Below are 24,838 nucleotides of genomic sequence, written 5' to 3'. Positions count from 1 at the left end.
AAATACTGGTAAATTATAATATAATGTAATATAATTATAATACAGTTTTTTTCTAAGAAATCAGATCTCAAACGAGTCAATTTTGTATGGAATGACAATTTACCGGAAGCCTTGGCTGACTGAAATTAAAATTCTGTGTGCATACAGCCCATTCTCAAAACACTTTAGCAACATCAAACCAAGGTGACAAGTTACATTATAGTAGACTGTTAAAGGCTAAAAACATAAGATGTTTTTAGCCTTTTAAAGGGTTACTCTTCAGAGTATAATACTCACTATCCTCTTTATATAGGATGATAGTGATATATATATATATTTTTTTTTTTTTTTGGCTCTTTTAACACAAGTGTATGGGACTCAAACTTTATAATTTAGAAATCATTCATGTAGGTCAGGGCTGCTCAACCCTGCTCCTAGAGAGATACCGTCCTGCAAAGTTTAGCTCCAACCCTCATCAAACACACCTGAACTAATCAGGACCTAAACAGCACTTGATAATTACAGGCAGGTGTGTTTGATATTGAACTGAAATCTAAAATCTGATGAAATCTGATGATGACTAAAATCTGCAGGAAGGTAGATCTCCTGGAGCAGGGTTGAGCAGCCCTGATGTAGGTACTATGAAAAGTTTGATACACAATTGAACAGCTCACTAACTCCAAATATGAATAATGTCTTAAGTAAACAGTCAAATAAATCCGCCTTGTGCGCTCCCAAATTACAGAGAAGCATGAAAAAGGCATATGTAAATATTTACGTAGATGACAGCATTATAAGTGATGCCTTAGCTTTCTTGAAAAAAGAAGAGAGATTTGGAGGGTGCTCTCCGCCTTCATGCTGACTCACTGAAACACGAGCTCTGCAGTGAATGAGCTGCTCGCAGTGAGATTAGCCAATTTAATCACGTAATTCTCCAACTAAGAGAGTCACAGGCTGTGCTGGAGTAGGCAAAGACATCCAATATTTAAACAGGCTGGCACCTACGGTGGGGGAAAGAGGTTAACTAGCTCTGGCTGAGATATAATGGGCGGTTTTTACAGCTAAGCTTTGGTTCTGACCCTGATGCACCATTAGAGGGCGCTTTATACACTTCTTCTCACTGCGATGATGAGGAAATGCACTGAAGATCGTTTTCAAGCATTTTAAAGGCATCAGGAAATAGTATATGGAGGAATATTTGCCTAGATTTTAACTGAAACCAACTACAGTCGAGGTTAAAATATCTATGAGAAGGTTTACATGTTTTGTAAACCTTCAATGGCCTCAACAAAAGTAAGTAATGTGTGTTTTGATAAAGTATGTTGGTGAGTGTATGGGCCATCATTTTCTTTTTTTTTTAATTTTGGTAAAATAAGTGTAATCTAGAGGCCTTTGCCTTAATATTCTGATACCCAACTAGAAGTTCAACTAGAAGTTATTATTTGTTGTTTCTAAAACTTGGATCAACAAGACAAACCCATACATAATAATAAAAAAAAATCCAAATGAGAATTTTCAAGTGGTCTGATAATTATTTTACAGCTTTACTGTATATACATACACAGTCTTACATTACAGTTACTAACAAAACAGCTACTGACACAGCGCTATAGAAAGATACACCACATAGACACACACAACACTGTTCTTCTTTGCTCTAAACAGCAACCATTGTGGTTTCCACAGCCTGCCGGTTTCATTTGTCAAAGTTGTGACAGAAACACAGCTTTTCTTGTAGCGGGAACTGCTGAGAGGAGCAGAACAGTGTCGCATGAATGAAGCTATTAACACTGACAACCAAACCAGTGACTATGCTTGAGAGCTTGCGGTGCAGTTGCTAAGGTGTAAGTATTTTTAGACCAATTTTTCACATCTATATTAGCAAGGTTTATTTTGAAAACTCTTCTTAGCAACATATTAATGCACAAAACACTTCAATAACATACAGAGTAGTTTGGTGCTGCTAAGAATTATGTGTGTTGCAGTTTAAAAGGAGGCCAGTTTTTTAATCATCCTCCTTATTAAAAGTGTAAATATGTTAGATTAAAATTATCATTATTATCATTATTATAACCTTTATTTTACCAGGAAACCCATTGCGATTAAAAAAAATCTATTTAATAAGAGCCTTCTGGCAAGATTAGCAGTATACATGCCACATGGGTCTAACAGACAACAAACAAAAAACAATTGACAGTTAACATGAATCATACATTGACAAATAAACTATTCCAAACATCTACAAGCCTGTGTTTACATTTATAAATCATTTATACTCTTTTTAAAAGCATTTAGTGAAATCAAATCTTTAAACTGCAACTTTGTTGTAGATTATTCCATGCAAAAGGTGTATTTGAAAGCCTTTTCCCCATCTCAGTCCGCACTTTAAGAACAGATAGCAAACACCACAGTGTTCCAGTGACACCATCCAGTGACTGAAGGCCATAGCTGGACAGGTTTTTTTACAAATGTAGTTTTGCAGATATGATGGGAGTAAACCCAATATAGATTTGTAAACTAAGATGTGCCAACGCTTGAGCCTACGAATGGACAAAGCAGACCAACCTACCCTAGTATACAATACACAATGATGAGTAAGGGATTTAAAATTAGTTATACATCTTAGTGCACCATGGAAAACAGTATCCAATGCATTCAGACTCTGAGATGAAGCATACATATAAATAACATCACCATAGTCTAATATTAACATAAATGTTGCATCAACCAACTTCTTTTTAGCATCAAAAGAAAGGCAGTTCCTAATTCTAAAATAGAAGCTTTAAAACACTTAAAGAAAGTGTATCATCAATTAAAATACCAAAATATTTGTACTTGGACACCAATTCAATCTCTGCACCATAAGTGGTAGCAATAGAAACTTGCTTTTGCTTAGTTTGTTTTGAATTTGAAAATAACATTAAGTACAAGTACATTAAAAGCAATCTGTAGTTGGGAAATGGCCAGATTGGGTGTGTATGCGCAGCTGGGTATATGACTGTATCATCAGTGTAATAATTAAAATAAGCATTTTTGATATTTTGATCAATATTATTTATACATATAGTAAAAAGAGCTACAGCACACCTCTCCTCCACAAGCAGCATCATTTAAGGCACATGTGTCAAACTCAGTTCCAAAAGGGCAGCAGCTCTGCACAGTATAGTTCTAACCCTAATTAAACACACCTGATCAAACTAATTGAGTCCTTCAGGCTTGTTTGAAACCTACAGGTAAGTGTGTTGGAGCAGGGTTGGAACTAAACTGTGCAGACCTTCGGCCCTCCAGGAATTGAGTTTGATACCCCTAATTTAAGGGGTCGTTCATGTCTGTAACACAAACTGTTTAAGGTAAACGTCGAAGTTCATCAACTTAAATACTATTCAGGCCTGTCTAATAATAATAATTATGACAATAATCAACAAGCAGAGCACAAATATATAGTGGAAACAAAGAGCATGTGCATTTGTGACAGAAAAGGAAATATAACTTGGAGTGTGACCTCTCATATAGGCTGGTTCTGCTTAATTCCCTCAAAAGCCCCACAGGAAGTCCATCAATGCTGGATCTATGTGTGTGTGTGTGTGTGTGTGTGTGTGTGTGTGTGTGTGTGTGTGTGTGTGTGTGTGTGTGTGTGTGTGTGTGTGTGTGTGTGTGTGTGTGTCTGCATGTGTGTGGATGCCTTCATGTTTGTTTAAAGAGCACATGCTCTCCGGATCCTGGTGCTCTTGCATAATTGGTGCACATGTGTCCAAACATTGCTCTGTGTGTGTGTGTGTGTGTGTGTGTGTGTGTGTGTGTGTGTGTGTGTGTGTGTGTGTGTGTGTGTGTGTGTGTGTGTGTGTGCGAATGTTGTTCTGACAGAGCTCTAAAGATATACAGGATGCAGATCCTGAATCACATTAACACATTTATTAAATCCACATGATTTTTGTGTTTTCATCGAGGGTGAAAAAGAAAAAGAAAAATATTCAAATTTCACAAAAGCAGATTATTTAGCAGAGCAGGAAAAGATGCTCTGTATCAGCATCACAATGAGATCAAGACTACAGAAAACAGAGTTCTAGAGAAGGTTAAACAGGTGACTTGTAATCATATGAAAATTGTATGAATTGGACAGGATAAACACAGTTGTTTGGTGACAGCTCCCTTCAGAATAATGGCAGACAGATTGAGCTGCTTTACAGCAATTATAACCTATATGGACACACAGAGTAAAAGCCGCAGCAAGGCTCCGGAGATGGGAGTGTGTGTTTGTGTGTATGGCATTTACCTCTGGTTGTTGTCCAGAATAGGAGGGGAGTGACGCAGAGGGGGAATGTCATACTCATCACCAGGTAACAGACCATTAACGAAAGACTGCAGAGAAACATATGCACACAAAAAGGATATGTTATAAAAAATAAACAAAGACACACACCAGCCTCATATAAATAATGCAAAACCCATGAAAATACAAATGATATTCATAACACGGATGGATGGATGGATGGATGGATGGATGGATGGATGGATGGATGGATGGATGGATGGATGGATGGATGGATGGATGGATGGATGGATGGATGGATGGATAGATGGATAGATAGATAGATAGATAGATAGATAGATAGATAGATAGATAGATAGATAGATAGATAGATAGATAGATAGACAGACAGAACGACATGGATGGATGGATGGACGGACGGACGGACGGACGGACGGACAGAGAGACAGACAGACAGACAGACAGACAGACAGACAGACAGACAGATAGATAGATAGATAGATAGATAGATAGATAGATAGATAGATAGATAGATAGATAGATAGATAGATAGACTTAAATGTATTTAAAAAAACAATAATGATTCTAACTTATATTCTACCATGATACACAGACAGAAAAATCTGAGAAAAATTGAGAGCACACGAAAAGTGTTTTCACATAGAAAAACCTATAAAGGTATCCATGAATATATATATATATATATATATATATATATATATATATATATATATATATATATATATATATATATATATATATATATATATATATATATATATATATAATAGGAGCTCTAGAAGCCGCTCAGACGACTGAACCCATTTCTTTCAGAGATCAAGAGCAGCGTGTGATGCTGAACACTAGCTGTGGCCTGCAGGCAGTGGGCTGAACACAGCCATGTAGGCTTGTGACGAGAGAACAGGGGCAAAACGCTCTGTGCCCACACTGTGACACTAAATTAATCCATACACTCGCATGCCAACCAGGGACCGAGAAAGAGAGAGAGAGAGAAAGAGAGAGAGAGAGAACTTTACAGTCAATTGGTGGTTACATATAATTGCATGTTGCAAACTTTACTAGAACAAAAAAAAAAGAAAAAAATCCACATGCACTTCTCTCATCTCAGAGAAGTTCTCAGTTACCAACAGGGCTTTAATGAGAGACCCACTGCGGCTCTGTAACCAAATATTTAACTCTCCAATCCCCTCATGCAGAGAATGCGTTTTTAATACATAATCTATAAACTCCAAATGAGCCACGAATACCTTATGTGTGCATTTTGCATTCTGCTGCATTAACCCAGATCTATGCAAAACTCATGGTGTGTTTTTAAATAACTCTGCTTTTTTAATGCCAGGGCCAAAGACAAGCACTACCACACAGCCAAATTTCACAGCCCTGCTTTACTGCGAAATATCACCACTGTTGCTTAGTAACAGCCATGAGCATGAAAAAAGTGAATATTTATGGCTTAAAATAGGACTTGTGAATGAGTACAGAAGGTTCTAGGTGATTTCAAAACACAATGTCCAGTCATTTTTCAGCTCTTATCTCATGTTCCTGACTCTGCTTATCAAAGAAAGAACATTCCAGGCCTAATATAAAGTGTCGCTTTTCCAAAACGTGATCCGCATGATCCTGAAGGAATGTGTGTGTGCGTTTCTAACCTTACTACACTCGGTCTGGGCGATCAGTCTGTTCCGGTTCAACCCCAGGTCTGCGCTGGAGCAGCTGAGGGGTCTCTCGTTGATGTGTGCAGGGGCAGCGTGGGCGAGTTTGGGGGAACGGTCTGCTGCAGACGTTCTGCAGTCTGACAATGCAGTGCTGTCTTTTGGGCTCCAGGCCTCTAGGGGTGCTCTAGGGTCTCGAGGAAGGCCGGACGAAGGGGTGACGAGCCATGCAGCGCGACCTTCTTGAGGGAGATGAGGAGGCCGTTCTGGCGGAGGAGGTGGAGGGGGGTCTCTCTGTGGAGGTGGAGGGGCAGGAAGGGGCTTGTCCTGTTTTCTGGACATTCCTGGAGATGACTGCAATTAGAGAAAAGAGGAAGATCTTTAGAAATTAAGCAAACATTAAAATGCATTTAGTGATCAGAAATCCAAGATACCTTTGGTGAGGCTGTGGGACTGGGAGCAGGAGAGCGGATGAGGTCGAGTCGGGGTGGGACGGGTGGAATGTTTAAGTGTGGACCCATGTGATCTGCAGCAGTTTTTCGGCGTTCACACACTGGAGACGAGTTCGGAGACATTATCGGCGAGTTCTGGATCTCCATGGACTAAACAAAGACAAAGACACTCAGATGAGGACTTTTTACAAAGACAAGCATTACTATTACTGGCTTAGATTAAAATTTAGGCACTTTTCCAATCAATAAAACTACCCAAAAATTACCCTAAAAATTCATTAAAGTTGAGATAATCATTAATATATTTACATTTAGCTCTAGTAGATGCTTTTATTCAAGGTGACCTACAAATAAGGACAATAGCAGCTATCAAATAAACAAAAAAGCAATGACAAGAGGCAACAATTCCCAATTAGTCTAACACATTTTTTTTAATTTATTTAAATAAAGGAAAAAGAAATGGATAGAATAGGAAATAGGAAAAAAAAGGAATATTTCCTAGAGTAGGAATTTTTTTTTACTCCAAGGCCACCAGTTTAATTGTATAATTGATTTGGCAAATATTACCATAAATGAAATCTGTTCAATTTAAAAAGTAAACATAAACATTTTCTTTTTACCAGGGGCGTTCACAAAAATACATTGACCCCGAAAGGAAAGATGCATTGTGTCAGGTTTTAGCAAAGTTGCTATTTTCCACCTGCAGTCCCTGGACAGATAAATCTTAAAACAATCAAAACAACAACAATAATAATAATAATAAAAATAATGATAATAATGATAATAATAATAATAATAATAAAATCAAAAAAATTGGAAGAATATCATATGCGTACTTAAACTGCATCCGTATATTTGGTCTGTCAGTGACTACGTTTACAAGAACATCAGTATTCAAATTATTAGCCTTAATGTGAATAAGACAATAAAATGATGAAGATGTTTACATGAGTTGCTTTTTGATTGTTCCTTCTATGATCCCGTTTTACATATTAACGTCATTACACCACGGCGCTATACACATTTTCTCCAGAGTTTTATGTAATTTCGGTTGTTTCCTTCGTAATTTGTCGACTTAAACTGCAGTTTGGCGCTTTCACTTCATTCAGGAACATTTCGATATTTCGAACATTTCGAAAAATTTCGATTTTTTACTGTCATTCAATTTGTTTTTGGTCATTATCAATGCACTGTCACTTTAATTTAGCTTGAGCAGCACGGCAAAAATAGACCCAGTGCCGAAACTATTGCGGCTCTGCTGCTATGAAAGCTATAATCTGTTAACATGGACGGCGAAAAAACACACTCTGCTCGCGCTTGCGGTGTGAAACAGGCTTAATTGTTAATTTACAGTGCAATTAAAAATTTTACAGTATTAATGGCAACCAAATTTGCCAGTAATACTGTAAATTTTACAGCAATTTATTTACAATGTAAATACAAACTAATTTAAAACAAACTACTTATCCTCACCATTCTAAAAATCACAGTACAGTATTTAAATCAGTCAAGCAGCACTCTATTTTATATTAGGTCTCTATCTTGACTGAGATAATGTGCTTGTTGTAACAAACAGAAGAGAATAGCATTGACACTCATTATTACATCATAATCATTATTATCCTAATGGGCTACTGTCTCCATGAGATGCTTCGGGCAGGTTCGGGTATTCAACTTCCTAATCAACTTATAGTCTCATTAGCATATCAATGAACAGAGTAATTGCAGGCTGGACGGCTTTTGTCCAAAATGCAGAAAAATATTTATAGAGCGGGAAAAGAGCTGCTAATTAAATTTCCCAAAACAATACAAGAAATGAAAAAAGGGTGAACAACGAGCACTACTCTTTAGTACAAACTCGCTCTGACACACTAGTATGCCGATATCTTTAACGAGTTATTTTGCAAGGGCATTATGGAGAGAGGGAATACAGCAAAACTAATATCTCACATTTCTATTTAAAAACGTTCCTGCCAGAAGGTGCCCTCTATTGCTCTGCAAGCTTTACCATTTAATGAATCTACTCGCTGGAGCTGCGGAGGTTATGTCCTCGTGAGGCAGGTTTCGACAGGTTTCTTTTTCTAATAAAAGAGACTGACATTTATGCTGCTGGAGAGCGGGAGGCTCTGCCATATATATATAAAAGCAGGATATATCTCTTTGAAGTCCAGTGAAGAGACCACTAGCAAAATAAAAGCAGATCGGTTGTGGAATGACAACAGTGATGAATGAAGTCTTATCTGCGGAGCAGGTCTGGACAGAAACAAATGTCTGCATACTTGTAAATGTATGATCGTGGCATACTTGAGAGATTTGACTTTAAATCAGGGTGAAGTTCATTCAAAATCTGTTTGGCTTTCCTAATGTGACATCTTCCAGAGGCCTAAGTTGATTTTTATTCATTAGTGATTGACCTAAAAACATTTCAAACTGGAATAGATGAAAGAGGTCAAAAAGACACAAATTAAAGGATTTGCTGACAATACAACTTCTCTTTTCCTAGTTGACCAAAGTGCTGACACATGATGAAGGTAAATAGAGTTTTACACTGATGTGAACATAAAATATCAAAACTATTTAAATCTTTGGCATTGGGACCCAAACAAAGCCCAAGTCAGTGATGTTCTAATTGATAGTGGCAACTTATTTCACACCTTTGGATAAATCACAGCAAATGCACAATCATGCTTAAGCTTAGATCTAGTTCTGGCCACTGTTACTAACTAAAGACTAAGGCCCCGTTTACACTGGTGCGTTTTAGTTTTGAAACAGCGTTTTAGATCAAAACCGATCCGCGTCCACACTAGCGTTTCACCTAGCGTCTCTGAACATATCTTCGTCCACACTACGCCACCAAAAACGTATATCACGTGACCATTTGTGCACTCTGGGCATGCTTGTTCTAGCATAAACAGGAAGTATGCGTCTCGCTCGGCATTTTGTTATTGTTAGTCAACAAACAATAAACGCGATGGCAAAGAAAGCAAGAGAGGTATTTTTGTGAACAGACGACGAGGTCGAGTTGTTACTAAACGTAACAAATGAATAACTGCACAATGGTGCCTAAAACAAACAATAGTGCAAACAACGCTCCCATTTCTGTGCCCATGTTGTTGTTTACAGTACTGTCTTCCGGTAGCAGTAAAGCCATGTGTTATAGTCATGTGACAGGGACTTGACGAATAGGGGAAGGATACGCAATGACACAAAAGCCCCAATCAGGTAGCGAATCTCAGCAGTCCCACCTCCGTTTTCAGATGTCTCCGTTTTTCCTCATCCACACTGAAACGAAGCAGCAGCGTTTCAGAATGAAAACGGCTAATCCAGCGTTTACAAAACGCTCCATTTTCGGCGCTCAAAAACTCCGGCGTAGTGTGGACGGATGCCGTAACTGTAGCAAAACTTATGCGTTTTAAAACGAAAACGCATTAGTGTAAATGGGGCCTAAGTCTTTTAAGAGCTGATGTTATTAAATTAATATAAAATATAGTTTTTGATTTGTTTGTATAACATGCAATGATAAATTAATTAGAACAAATTCATGAACATATAGTGGACATTCATTATTATTATCATTCATTTTCTTTTTGGCTTAGTACCTTTATTAATTTGGGGTCGCCACAGCAGAATGAACCACCAACTTATCCAGCATGTTTTTTACGCAGCGGATGCCCTTCCAGCCACAACCCATCACTGGGAAACATCCACACACACCCATTCACACTCATTCACTACGAACAATTTAGCCAACCAAATTTATTATTATATATAAATCATTTACATCACAAAGTCTAAAGAAATAGACAGTACATGATTGTTTTTAATTATTTTGTTGATCACTTCATTGAAAACTCGTAATATACAATTTAAATTGTATTGTAATAATGTGCACATGTTGTAAAGCTGCTTCAAAATAGTAATTACTGAAAAAAGCACTATTCCAATAAACTTAAATTTAATTGAATTTATTTTTTAATTGAGCACAGTACTTTTTGAATGGAAGTGTAAAAAGTTTTAAATCTGATATTATGTTGGAAATTTCATGCGTGTTGTACCTTCTTGATATGGTCTATGACCAACAATCCATCCCTGTCATCATCATCATCCGGGTCCAGCAAGGGGGAGCAGAAGTGGTCCAGGTGGAAGCATTTGGCCCCTTCGTTACGTGGGTCAAATGGATCCACAATGATGGGCTCAGTCCCTTTGATCTCACAGCGGCAGAACGGGCAACCCTGACCATCAGAATCCTGCAGAAAAGAGCTTTGGTAAATTTACTAGCACAAACACTCAAACACACACACACACACACACAAGAGGCAGAAGTCAAGAAAACCACATCTTAAAACAGACACAAGTGCACCTCCGCTGATATAAAACCCAACAGTTCCCTTCTGTGTATTTGTACGGTGCTGTAAACACTGACAGACTATTGTGGAAGTATGAACCGGCCATGAGGAAGCCCTTTACAGACAGGATCTGAAGAGCCATGCTTGATTGCAAACAGCTGGAACGCACATGCTACCCCCTCGGGCCGGGTAGCGAATTTCTCCTTTTGCGATTTTGGAAAAAGATAGACACACACATACAAAGGCCACTCCGTCATGTTGCGCGGCTGGAGACAGCTTACACATGGCAAAATGAAAAACAATCATCTTTCATTTCCTCCATTAAACTAGGAGAATCAAAGTGCATCGATATTTACAAGAACAAAAAGATGATCATGGCTGCCATCTGGCTGAGGGGTCGCGGAAAAGACATCAAAGTGCCGTTTGAAACCTAATCCTAATTAAAGCCCTAAACGGAGAGACAGAAACACACCCGAACTGACTCTGCATTAAAACAAGGCCACTAAAGCAAGAGGGGAGCGAGATTTGGAAATAGGATAGACACCAAACAGATTTGCCTGCTTTTGTGCGTTCGTAAACTTGCCAGAAAAATAGCAATGAATATTAATGACTCTGCCAGCCAGGAGTTGAGATGACACTTCTGTAGGCTCTTAACCAGTTCAGTGGTTTTAGTAAAGACAGGTTAAAAGTGAAGCAGCTTTGGGTGCTTTACAACGAAAGCGAAAGGGTGAGAATCAAAGCCACAAGGGCACTTTTGTCATGTTTCTTGTATAAATCAACTACAGTTTTTTAGATGACAATGTGTGTTCAGTGACAACAATTATAACCTAAAGGAAAGATGACACACTTTACGTGTCATTCTTGCACTAAAATGTGGAACAAACTAGAGTAAATGATTGCCTCTAAAATCAAAAATGCATATGGTTTGCAAACATTCCCCAGCAAAAAGATGAATTCTTCTCACTTCAGCCGTACGTCTTCTGTTTTCATATTTAAAGGTGCAGTATGTAAGTTTGACACCCTGTGGTTGAACTAGGTACTGCACTCCTAGTTCAAAACACAATTTAAGCAAACACATATCAGTGATTCAGCATGTACATTTAATAATGTTACAGAGGTTTAGTATGTATTCATTTAATAAGAAGTCTTACCATTTCGTTGGAGTGCAGTGAGTGCACTATTCTGTGTTTCTGAATGGCTGTATTTATTTTCTGTCGTGTTTGTTCTGGTGCAAAAAGCCAAATTGCTCATAACTGCAAATGTCATCATGTAGCGTGTTGTTAGGACACGGGGTTACAATGTAACCTGCTCACCCAATATTTACGTTTGTAATATTTATATAATTTGCTAATTAATAACCTCATGTGGAACTCTGCTGTGTGGTGTGCATGCTTTAGAGCCTTCCTGACTGACTGAATGAAATACACTGTTTGCCACAAAGACAACCAGGGGTGCTTACAATATATATAATTGGCTAAACTGGCATTGGGTGGGTTAAAGGGACCAAAACAAAGAAAGATCTTTCTGGATGTAACACGTATTTTCAAAGCAGAATAACTAACGTTAGCAATGTTTTTCAGATAATCAAGAATATTCACTTAGCATGTTTTTTAAATACCTGCCAACATATAATGGCATTTTTATGCTTCCTCCTAAGAATCGAATAATTTTTTTTTTCTGTTTTTTCTGTGATTTCCTACATCCTTTGGGTTAAAAAAAAAATCTACTTTGAATTTTACAGCATGTCAACTGTAGTGGACCACAGGACCATTTTAGTTCAAAACGACCGCCACTCAGACAACAAAACTGTACAGGATATGGCTGTAAAGAGATAATAATCCAATATTAATGTAACAAAAACAAAACAAAAGCCATTTTTTCCTTTTGTATTGAAATTCCTGAAACAGTTTAGTCTGAAAGAGAGCCAAACTCAAAAAAAAGAAAAACAACAACAAAAAAGTGATGTAAATCCAAATCAAATTTAACATAAAAGTATTTAAAACTGATTGTCATTCTCTAATTTTCTCTAATTCTCTAATTGTCTGATTGTTAGACTCTAAATCAGAGTCTCCCTCGACTATTTTATAAAGAATCCTCTCTGCTTCAGTTCTGCCTCCTACAACATGCAGTCATTAATAACATTAAGATGATCCTGGTGTCCACTATAGTGGACATTTAAAAAAGGATGATATTTTGAAACACAAACAAGTTAACAGCTTTGAAAGCTATATGTATTGTTCCTGAAACTTTAATAAACTGTAATATGTAATAATATTAGTAAAGCTAAAACTTATCTACCTCTCTTCTTCCCATAAAATGTGCTTTTTTGTATGTCAGCCATTTTGGATGCAGTGTAAGCAACGGCTCCTAGCATGCCAGCCAATCAAATGACATATCACTAGAAAGCCAAGGATGTCCTCCGAACAGTACAACAGGACTCGACAGAGTAGCTCAAAAAATTCAAAGAGTATTCATGAAAACGCAATGTCCACTACAGAGGACACAAGTCAATAGGCGGCGTCTCGGGAGGTTAGAAGAGTAAAAAACATACATACAGCACGTTTAATTGGGCTAAAATTAGGAATTGCTTTGTGTTTTTGAGCCTTTTTGTGACAATGTGCGAACACCTTGTATTTAAACTTAAAGAAAAACAAGATCTTCTTGTCTATTAAATGCCTGGGGACTGATTTTTTGTGAAGGATGTGTTTGGCAGGAAAATCAAAAGGATGTGACATTTACACAAGCTTCAGATGCTGTTTACACTAGAGCAAGTTCTGTTACAGTTATGCCTGAAAACTCTGAAGACCTCATTTTAGTTTGGAAATGTTCGTCTTCCATTTCCATATGGCCGTGCTAAAACGTAGACTTGAAAATGTATATGTCATTCCCTGATTGATCAAGTCCCTGTCATATGACCATTATGCAGCTAGTAGGTACAAATATGAGGGTGAATGGTCACATATCATGCATTTTACTTTGTATAGTGAGAATGAAAATCTGTTTCTGAGATGCAGCAAAAAAAAATAAGTGTTTTCATTCTAACACCATTTTAACAGTGCTTTCACATCTGTAGTTCAAGAGCAACAAATGATACATTGTAGCATTTTTCTGGCATTTTGGGGTCATTTTTACACCACATTGACTGATTTGGCCAGAACCCGATGAAAAGAACCAAAATGCAGTCATGTGACAAAATCCATATCACTCATTGGCCAGATGTTAATGAACGGATTTCCTAAACTGCTTTTTCAATTGGTCAGAATTAACGTGCAGGAAAATGCAGATGGTATTTCCGCAAGTAAACAAATCGGCAGACACAAAATGTCCTATGGAGGGACGACTGCGCTGGCTGATTGTATCCCTGGTCAAAGTATACTATATAGTTTACATATATACATCACTTTAGACAAACTATACATTTCAAGAATGAAGCACAGCTGCAGCTGGAAAACCATGTTTTAATGCATTGCAAACAGCGAAGGCGCATCGCAAGTCACATCAGCAGGACGCGTGAATGAATTTTCCTAAACTGCTACATAATGTTTTCCCTCTCTCTCTCAGTTTAAAATAGTTGGTAAAGCGCTGTCAACAAATATATTTTTTTATTTTTATTTTTTTTTTAGCATGCACAATTCACCTGTTACCACATGTCTTTGGACTTGTGGGGGCAACCGGAGCACCCGGAGGAAACCCACGTGAACACAGGAAGAACATGCAAACTTCACACAGAAATGGCAACTGACCCAGCCGAGGTTTGAACCAGCTCTTCAATTAGGTCTCAGTACACTTTTTTTGGTGAGCTATATATTCTATCCTATAGATCATATAGTACATAGTATCAAACATACTTTGTAAACAGTGTACTTATAGTTATGTTCAGACTTTTTTATGTTACACGTGCAGGAGTGTGATCATGAGCAGTTGCTGGCTTCATTTCACTTACAGGCCATCTGTGTCACTTTTGAGAAGGACTTCAATAGTATTTAATTTTCAACTATGTCAGTCAATAGTTACTCATTGCTAGCATTTTTTTTTTCAAAATATCTTTTATTTGCATTCAGTAGAATAAAAACCTCAAAAGGTTTAACTTGAGGCGTGATTAAATATTGAGTAAATTTTTATGTTTTGCGTGAACGGGCTTTTTAAAGTAGCGCCATTCAAATATTTCTTATTTTGAAAGGACATCTTTGGGGGGGGCACTGTAATGTTTTGATGAAGTGCTCTTCAGAATTTAATTATCTTGAGCACTCCTTTTCAATGTTCACACAGCGAAGAACACAAGTTCAATGAGAATAAATCTGAAATAAAGCCTCGCAGAAACCTAGATATTAGCAGATCCCTGCAAATTGGGGGGAAACTCAAGCAACCAACAGAACAAAACTCACCAAACACAAATACAGCAATACAATTCTCCTCAAATATCTAAGTAGTACCATTGTAAAGAATGATAGAATACACCCTGTGAGAGAAACAGGTACGACTCTGGGCATCCACATGAACAGCAATCAAGAATATACATACATTGAGTAAAGTTCCCTTTATCAAGCAACAAAAAACATACACAGCATGCATCTGGCTGAGGCATCCGGGTTTATCTGACCCTACAGTGACCCTTAAGTATCTGTTTATCATACAACAAGCTCTGATGTTCGGACAACACCCCAGATATGAACCTTTCCCGGCAATTCATCCGGTACTTAAATTGTAAACACATAAACAAATCACCCCACATGCGTAACGTCACCCTAAAATCACCCATATAAACATCCTCAATCACAATTAAACCCTGACACACATTAATACACACAGAAATGATAAATGCAGCCAGACAGGACACATTTTTCCTGCCATTCCTTCGCCTGTCCACTCGCATTTGTGATCAGGACAAACGCAAGGGCGACGGGGAGACAGATTACCTGCTGTTTGTTCTCTGCGGAGCCCCAATGACGCTCAGTATTCAGGTCATAGCATGCCATTAAAGCACTTTTAACTAGATCCATTAGCTGAGCGCTGGGCATCACTGAAGCGTTTACACGAGATGCAGAGCTTCATCATTGCACATGCAAATAAGACATGTTTGTTTCATGCATGAGCGCTGAGAAGGTGCCGCAGTGCGCTGATGGCACATGTGTAATGTTTAGTTGTTTTAGCATTAGCAACGCAGCAGAGTGTGACATCATGATAAATCATGATAATTTCTAAACACAACATTTTAGTAAATAAAAATTTTTTGTTTCTTCTGTTGCCATGTACAGTTTTTTTTTTTTTTTTACTTTGGGGATTTTAAATGCTATATTTTAAATGCACACGTGCTCCAAGAAACTGACAAATAGAGAAAATAAAATTTGTGCTGAAAAATGTGAATCATTAGTTTTGTATTGTATCAAAACAACTAAATCTAAACATCCCCAGCAGACACACAACGTCATAAGACATCAATATTAAGCTAGATTTAGGTCATGACATCAGGTGACCAAAATGTTATGTTTAGTTAGCATCTAAAGAAAACGTTATTTCAACATCTAATAATGATATTGATATTTGATTGATTTTAGGTTGTGTTGAAAAGTGACCAAAATCCAATTTATTTGACATTTATTTGTCAGGTATGGCATCTAAAATCCAACGTCTGATAAACGTCATAGTGGTAACGTCCATACAATGTCAAGCTGAAACATCATTAGACGTCGATATTTGGTTAATTTTAGGTTGGACGTTGATGTGAGCCTAAAGTTGAGTTCTGACTAAGGCTGTGTGACTAATCGAAATCGAATCACAATTTTAATTGTTATGAGTAGCTAATTGCAAGGGGCTGCAATCTAAAATATATTTGTATTATTTATTTAAATAATTTAACTAATTTCCCCTGCCCAGAGCAAATGCCTGACTGCCATTTGTGTATGATAATCTTACTAGCCAATTGAGTGAGATGAGTGTCTAGGTAAAAAGTCAACTGAAAGTATTCCCAGTGACACTCAGTCTAGTAGCAAGCGACAGCCAAATACATTTTCAAAGTTGCTTTAGCCATTTTAGCTTGCTCAGTGTTCTGTATTTTTATAATAATAATTTTTTTTTGTATAATAAGCTACACTATCTACCTAACTTGAGTTAAAACTTTTTTACAGAAAGGTGAGGCCCTTTTATTTGTGTTAACTGTTTGCTATAGGGAACAATGAGTTTCATTTCTAAATATTAAATAATACATTTGAATAAATGTTTAAGTAAGTTAATATCTTTTCAGTTCCTTTTTTAACCAACACTTCCTACATTTCAGCAGTAAGAAGCTATTATACAGGTTATTGAGCTGAAGCAAGTATACAAACTTAAATCGTAAATCAAATCGAAATCTCAATATCTGTCATAAAATAAATAAAATTAAATGCAATTAGTTATTTTCGCCAAATCGCACAGCCCTAGTTGTCATGATTACCAACGATTTAACCACTAGAGATCGCTGGTAAACATTCATTCTCACATGAACTACAAATCTGCCATGTTATGGACTACAACACCCAGTCATGGCACATACACAACCAGTTCCAGATTCAGACTGATTACAAACTCACAGCTGAAGCTGCTCACACACTGATTATTTGGACTATTTCTACCCCTCTGTTCCACACACGTGCTGAGTATTGTTTAGCTGTTGTCAGTGTTGATGACCGCAGGGGTTTCTGGGAGTTGGAGTCCGCTCACCGTTAGTCTCCCATATTGGAAACCCCGCTGTGAATCGAAAATCGAAAGTGCTAGCCAGCGGAGACAACCGCACTGGCAATCACAACACTAGTTCTGATGTCAACCCAATTTTTATTTCCAAACAAAATGCAACGTACCCATGACGTTGGGAGATAACGTCAATCTGACGCCATGTTGATGCCCTGTGCCTGCTGGGGTGCCTTTTTTCTTACTTATGCAGAGCAGATATGCTCTATATTACATTTATATTTGCGATTTATCAGTTGTTTAAATAATAAAACAAAAATAATTTTTCTCAGACACATAAATATAAAACATACAGTATATCTAGCGAAAGCCTATTAATTGTTTTGCATTTCTGAATATTATTCAATTGTGCTTATTTAAGATACACAAACTTCTAGTCCTGGAATAAGACTTCAAAGTAGCTGGGTATATCCCCAAAAATGTGAACTAATTTTTTCACAACAATCAGGAAAAACACTGACCAAAATTTATATGCTTAAAGTGCTAAATATAGAAATATACACTCCTGAACTATGATAGTCCATGATTCAAACCCACTACTAAAGCATAAAACTCTTACAGTATATACATACCTGCCATGATGTCAAACAGGAAGTGCACATGAGGTGACCACATGGCTCTATCTTTACATCTTTATCATTTTCAGCACATATCTTGCAAAGTTGAAACGTAGAGCCCATCTCACAGTACAACTCATACTGCTCCTGAACAGACCAAAAAAAACAGATTAAAAACAGACGACAAAGATGCAAATGAGAATCAGACTAACATTCTATCTAAACGTGCATCAGTTACTAACCTGCGTGACCTTAATGTGGTCGTGCGGAGTGGGTTCACACAGGCCTGTGAGATCAGGGTTATAACTGCGCCCGTCTGGAAACAGATAACTGCAGACGGAGAGAAAGACAGCAGAAAGAAAGTGAGGTTAAGAGGCTTCTCTTCATGTGTGGTTGTTGGCTCTGTGGTTTCTCCATTAGTGGTGCTGTGAAAGTGGGCCACTTCCACAGTCCAGCCAATCACAGCTGATGTCTTACAGCGGGACTCAAACTTCTCGGCCGGAGCAATCAGATGAGGAAAAGGGAGAAGGCCAAATAGGATCTGCACACTTTATGCAGGCTTTTTTGGGTTTTATTTAGAGCACAGAATCCAATTTGATGGATTTTAACACAGTGAAATATGTCCTTCTCAACTGGTCAGTTTGAGGTTGGAAAGTTTTGTGACTTGAATGTATTTTAAAAGACATGCAAACAAATGAGTTCCTGACATCAATGTGTTGTTCTAAATGGGTAAGAAAAGGTCATGGTGACATTTAGTAAAACCATTTCTCTCACCTCAGAAAAACAAACGTTCCAGACTTGTCAATTGCATGCATAACACAGTGGAACACTGTAATTATTAATTCACTATGAATAAAGCAGTAAATTGAATGATGAGCATGCAATTTTTAGAGTTATACTGAAATTAGTAAGCAAAAATGTAAAAATGATATCCTAACTGTTACTAACTAGAAATAATTTGCAAGCACACATTCAAAAAATGATTACTGCTGCTTGTTCAAACTGCCTGTTTAAAATGAGCTGAAACAACACAATTCTTGTAATTGTTTGGCTACTTTATGTGTTGTATGTTCAGTCCACTTAAACTAGTAAACCATTAAGTTAATTTAAGTGTTTTGTGTTGGGACAACATGAAGGAATTGTGTTGGTCCAATTACCTGGTTAGGATTTGGAGTTCCCAGCATGCTTGGCGTGGTATTGAATTATAAGAAGGAAATGTTGACAATAAAAGGTTTTGTAAATGTTAGGTGTTTAAAATTAATAGAAAGACTTGTTAGAGTTTTATCTTCACTTAAGTTTAAAGGTTTGGAAGATTTTCATGTAATTCTTTAAGTTTTGAGGTTACCACATTGCAAAGGCACTTTGGGTGTTAGCAGCTTAATTAGCAAAAATGCAGTTTTTTGCTTTGCTCAATGAGCAATAACTGTCCTAAAATGAGTTCTGAGCTCAGTCTCAATCAACTGTATATGGAAGTCTTGAAATATGGTTAAAATGGCTCTTTTCGTTCATTCAGGGTAACTACAAATAAAACAAAGAGACTTTGAAATGTATAACACATAACAGACATATATGATGTTATCAGACCTTTGAGTGTAAGTTAAATAAAAATACTAATGTATTTAATCTTTTATTTGATGAAATCATGTTGAGCCAGCTCAGTTGCACCTAATTATGTAAACAGTTTTTTTTTAGTTGGTGCTAAACAAATTTATTTGATGCAAATCCTGCCCTCAATTAAATTGAGTTCATCTAGTGAGTTCTTTTTGAGTGCAGGTATTGGGTTGTTTCAATTTATCAGGAGCAGTTTCCATATGTCATTAGGTAGTCATGCTGGTGTTGGGTATTTATTGGGTATTTATCTCATTTCTATTTATAAATGCTTTTCCTGTAACCCCAAAATACACTTAATAAATATTGTTTAGACAAAACAAAAAAAAATAACGCAACAGTTTGCATTAATATATTGAAGTTACGACAACATCTAACAAAATGAAGTTCATACAACAAACTTTATTATGTTTTCCTCTTTAATCAGAGGCAGTTTTATGTAGCAAAAACCTCATATTTTAAGGTTGAGTACCCAAAACAACAAGTTGTTTCAATTAGTTTTTAAATTAAAATTTAAAACAAATCCAGTGTTATGTACTTAATTACATGCACGTTTTCAAGTTAATTTTTTGTTTGTTTTCAAATTTACAGTTTATACTTGTAAGAAATACATTTAACAAAACCATTTTTGTTTTTCTGTAATTTTTTATTTGTATTAAACCACAGGTTTTCATTGTTTTACAGAACAAAAACATGTACTGTGCCATATTACCAGTATTTTAAAAAATAACAAAAAGCATCAGTGTGTGGACTTAAAAATACAAAACAACTCCATTAGTGTGAATTATCAACTCAATTTCTTTGGGTTACTACAAGTTAAATATTGTTTTAAAGTAACTGACAGATATATTTATCTTTAAATTAGCTGCATTTTTAAATTGATGTATTTATCAATATTTTCCTGTTTTGAAAACTTAATAAAATTATTCTGGCAATTTAAAAGATTTAATCTAATCAGCATTTTTGATTTTTTTAAGTTACAATATTGTTAAATTACAATATTAAATTATGTAGTGGTAACAGACCTCTTAAGTTATTTTTATATTTCAATTTGTGTTGTTTTGTATATTTTTATTATTTTGGCAGCTCATACATGGCAACTTACTAACTTTTTAAATCGTTCAATGTATTGAGTGTATTTGGAGCATGTGCATGTGTGTGTCAACCTTTATTGTGAAGTAAATTTGCTTATTTGTTTCTATTTTTCTCTCTCTTTTTTAGGAATTTAGTCAAAATTGCATCATAGCAAAATGTGAGTCCTGTCACTGAACCATTTGAGAATCCCTGTGTTAAAGGGATAGTTCACACAAAATGTATCCTCCACTTGTTAAAAACCTGTTTGAGTGTCTTGCCTACACAGAACATAAAGGAAAGCAGTGATTGACTCATAGTATTTTTGTTCCTTCCCTTTATAGATGTCTATGGCTGGCTTTTTTCAACATTTGCAGAATATCTTGTTTTGTGTTCAGTGAAAGAAAGAAATTCATAAAAGTTTAGAACCACTTAATGTGAGTAAATGGTGAAGGAATTTTCATTTTGGGTAACCCATCCCTTTAAATGGAGCTGTTAAGTGGTTATTATGGGTGTTTGTGTGTTTCTTTTGCATGTGAAAAGTACTTCACTGTTTTTTTTGTTTGCAGCTTATTTAACATAAACTAGCAATATGAAAGCACAGCAGATTTATTATCTGAAGTGACTGGCTAGCGTGATACAGCTCAGATGGTGTGAGATTGGCATGTGGCACTGGGTCGTGAAGAGACGGAGCCACAAAGTCAGTGTGATGTGGTTCAGAGACAGCTGAAATGGCGACAGTGACAGAGACATGCAGCTAAAACCTGTAAATGACGCCTCAAAAAGGCATGCCAGCAAGACACCTGCCAACACTGAGAGGGGGGGGGGGGGGGGGGGGCATGTGTGTGCAAGTGTGTATGTGTGTGTGTGTTTGTACATTTGTTTACAAGAGTGACTGCCAGTTTATCAGGACATATTGAGCTAATTGGAAGCTTCTCAAAAAGAATTATGGGAATTGATTCCAGGGAAATGGGAGAAAAATTAACAGATTTGGACACAGGAGTGCCAGAACCACATCTTTGGCCACTGAAGTAAGCATAGTAAATATAAAAAAAATTGTAATGCACCGGCAGCATGGTGGCGCAGTGGGTAGCACAATCGCCCCACAGAAAGAAGGTCGCTGGTTCGAGCACAGCTAGGTCAGTTTGCATGTTCTCCCCATGTTCACATGGGATTCCTCTGGGTGCTCCGGTTTCCCAAAGACATGTTGTATAGGTGGATTAAATAAGCTAAATTGGCTGTAGTTTATGTGAGTGTGTGTGCAAGAGTATGTGTGGGTGTTTCCCTATGTTAGGTTAGGGCTGGAAGGGCATCCGCTGCGTAAAAGATGAGCTTGATAAGTTGATGGTACCTTCCGCTGTGGCGACCCCTGATTAATGAAGGGACTAAGCCGAAAATGAATGAATTAATGTAATGCACCACTGAAAGCTCATGTAGATAATAATTATATTAAGGCTGATTTATACTTGTGCGTCAAGCGCACGTGTATGCTACAGCGCGGCCTACGCGTGGACGCATAGCACTCACTGTGGCTGTCGGCGTCGCTGACGCGCACTTTCAAAAAATTTAACTACACGTCGCAACGACACGTAGCGCAGGCTCTATGATTGGTCGACTTGGTAGCGCTGATGAGTGTGGGGGGGGACCGAGAGCCGCACGAGCCTGATGGAGCAATTGTTTACAAGTGTGTAGTCCCGTGAAGGAGCTCCAGATGGAAACTTTTGCTTTGTGTTTACCTCATGATTAAAGTTGTTGCACGTCCGCCAGTTCCTGCCTCAAATGAGCGAGTTTGTACCACTTGTACATTAAGGAAGCGTTCAGAAAAAACTAAACACCAATGAAGAAACTCGACACAGAGGAACATAAACATCTCACTGCCAACTAGCATTTCGGAAGTGTTATTGCAGAGCAACAGAAACGCACAGCTACACGCGTTGCATGCGCCATGAGTCACGCCGATCACTTGACGCAGAAGTATAAACCAGGCTTTAGCCACTGAATGACTATATGGTGATTGTTTGAATCGGATTAAATTGACTTGACTTGATTTTAATTTATCTGAATTGAATTGAATTGTATTGAATAGAGCTGATTTTTTATTTGATTTGATTTTAATTGATTTGACCTGAACTAAATAGATGTTTTTATTTGGTTTGATTTTAGTTGATTTGATTTTATTTAAACTGACTTGAATTTAACTGAACTGAACTGAGTTTTTTTTATTTGATTTGATTTGATTAAATTTGATTTGATTTTAATTGATTTGATTTGAACTGAACTGAACTGAACTGAATTGCACTGAACTCATTTTTTTATTTGATTTGATTTTAATTGATTTTATTTGAACTGAATTTAACTGAACTGAACTGATTTTTTATTTGATTTTTTTATAATTGATTTGATTTGATTTGATTTGAACTGAACTTAATTGATTTTTTGATTTGATTTAATTTGATTTTAATTGATTTGATTTGATGAACTGAACTGAACTGAACTGAACTGAATTGAATTGAATCATCCATTAATACATTCATTAAAACTATTATTTGAAATAATTATATAAATAATTAATAAAAGAATGTCTGTGTAATTTTTACCTCTTTTAATAATATTTTGCTCACCTTATTTTCTTCTACTTAGTCCCTGACTAATTAGGGGTCACCACAGTGAAATGAACCGCCAACTACTCTGATTACGTTTTAGTAATGAAGAATTAGTTTTAATTGATTGTCAATTTATGTTTGGACAACATGAAGAAATAAAGTTAGCTTATTAGTTTTTACAAATGTAAGTGGATTAAACATAAAACAATTAAGTTGTTCACCCAAAAAAATAGAGAAATTTATTGTTTCAGCTCAATTTAATTAAGCAAATTGAACAAATAGCAAAAATCGTTTGTGTGTGTGTGTGTGTGTGTGTGTGTGTGTGTGTGTGTGTGTGTGTGTGTGTGCGTGTGTGCGTGTGTGCGTGCGTGCGTGCGTGCGTGTGTTTGAGAGAGAAAAATTAGAGTCTTAAAAATATTTATACATTTAATAATTTTTTTAAGCATTTAATTTAAAATAGAGTAGTGCTAAACTTACAAACCAAACTGTATTGGTTATCTATACTTTTCAGACCACTTTGAATCAAATTATTACTGAAATAGACTGAAACTACTGTAACAAATCTCTCTAAATGAACTGTGACAACCGCATTGTTTTTTATAAAAGATAAGTCAGATTTACTTCTCTATCGCTTTTTACAATAAACCTAATTTCAAAGCAAATTCACAGCAAGTAGGCATGTTAGTGTTTATTATAATATAATAATATTAAGCCTTAAAAGTGCATTTAGATATTAAATCTAAATCTAAAAATGACAATAATAAAGGAAGTGTTAAGATGATTGAACGGAGAGATGAGGATAAAAGAGAGAACTGAGACTTGCATGCACCAACCACTATGCCACTGCTGTGACATTTCTTAAAGTGTTGAATCTGAGCTACTCACAATCCTTCTCTGCATCCATCGATGAGCGCTTGGAACAGTGGTTTATTATGTGGGATGGTCTGCAGGATGTTTCCATCACTAGTGACATAGCCAATGGCCCACTGGCCTAACCGCGTGCAACTCAGTCTAAAGATGTAGCTGGGGAAAAAGAAACAGAAACTGTCACCTAAGAGTAAAGCAATTCCAAAATGATGCTTTTATCCTTCATTAATGTAAAAATATTAAATAAAATAAAATTTAGTATAATAGTTTTATAATGAGCCAACTCTTATTCTTTTGATTAGCATTATATCTGTTGGGCTGTGCAGTTTAATTGACAGAATTTCGACAAAGTATGTTATTTACTGTAAACTCACAGACTTTTTCTGTCACATCCATAACGCGTGTTTATTTGAATCATTTAAAACATAAAAAAAAGTTTACAGATTGATTTTTTTATAATCCTATAACTCTGTGGTTAGTTGTTTTAGATAATATAAACAGATGTTTCACTGTAATGTTAACATATACGGTCTAATTGAATTAATGTTTGAGATTTTATTACAAATGTCCCATCCATAAAGCTGGAATTGCTCATAACTCCTACCAAAGCAGATTAACATCACATTACTAAGCACAAATAAGGTTATGTAAATTTACAACAGTAAGTTAACGTTAAATAAATGTTTTAT

General features: G+C 36.5%; 1 protein-coding gene across 2 annotated transcripts in view; it reads right to left on the bottom strand.

Moving 5' to 3' along the window:
• The window catches only part of cblb (Cbl proto-oncogene B, E3 ubiquitin protein ligase), a 131,151-nt gene that overhangs the window by 9,552 nt on the left and 96,761 nt on the right, over positions 1-24,838 (bottom strand). Inside the window, exons 7-14 of one of the 2 annotated variants that reach the window (XR_015501186.1) lie at positions 24,168-24,305; positions 18,243-18,330; positions 18,016-18,147; positions 10,430-10,621; positions 6,357-6,524; positions 5,920-6,276; positions 3,495-4,338; positions 53-397 (exon numbers count right to left, since the gene is read on the bottom strand). Coding sequence is in view for 1 of the 2 variants with exons in the window: in XM_087270865.1 (XP_087126991.1) it covers positions 4,253-4,338; positions 5,920-6,276; positions 6,357-6,524; positions 10,430-10,621; positions 18,016-18,147; positions 18,243-18,330; positions 24,168-24,305 (1,161 nt within the window). In the remaining variant the exon portion in view is untranslated. Of the gene's footprint in view, positions 1-52; positions 398-3,494; positions 4,339-5,919; positions 6,277-6,356; positions 6,525-10,429; positions 10,622-18,015; positions 18,148-18,242; positions 18,331-24,167; positions 24,306-24,838 lie in introns of those variants that run through there. The other variant, XM_087270865.1, reaches the window with a different exon arrangement.

Source organism: Danio rerio, chromosome 10 (assembly GCF_052040795.2).
Source record: "Danio rerio strain M-AB ecotype USA chromosome 10, GRCz13ab, whole genome shotgun sequence".
Lineage (NCBI taxonomy): Eukaryota > Metazoa > Chordata > Actinopteri > Cypriniformes > Danionidae > Danio > Danio rerio.
This window is presented reverse-complemented; position numbering and strand designations above follow the sequence as displayed.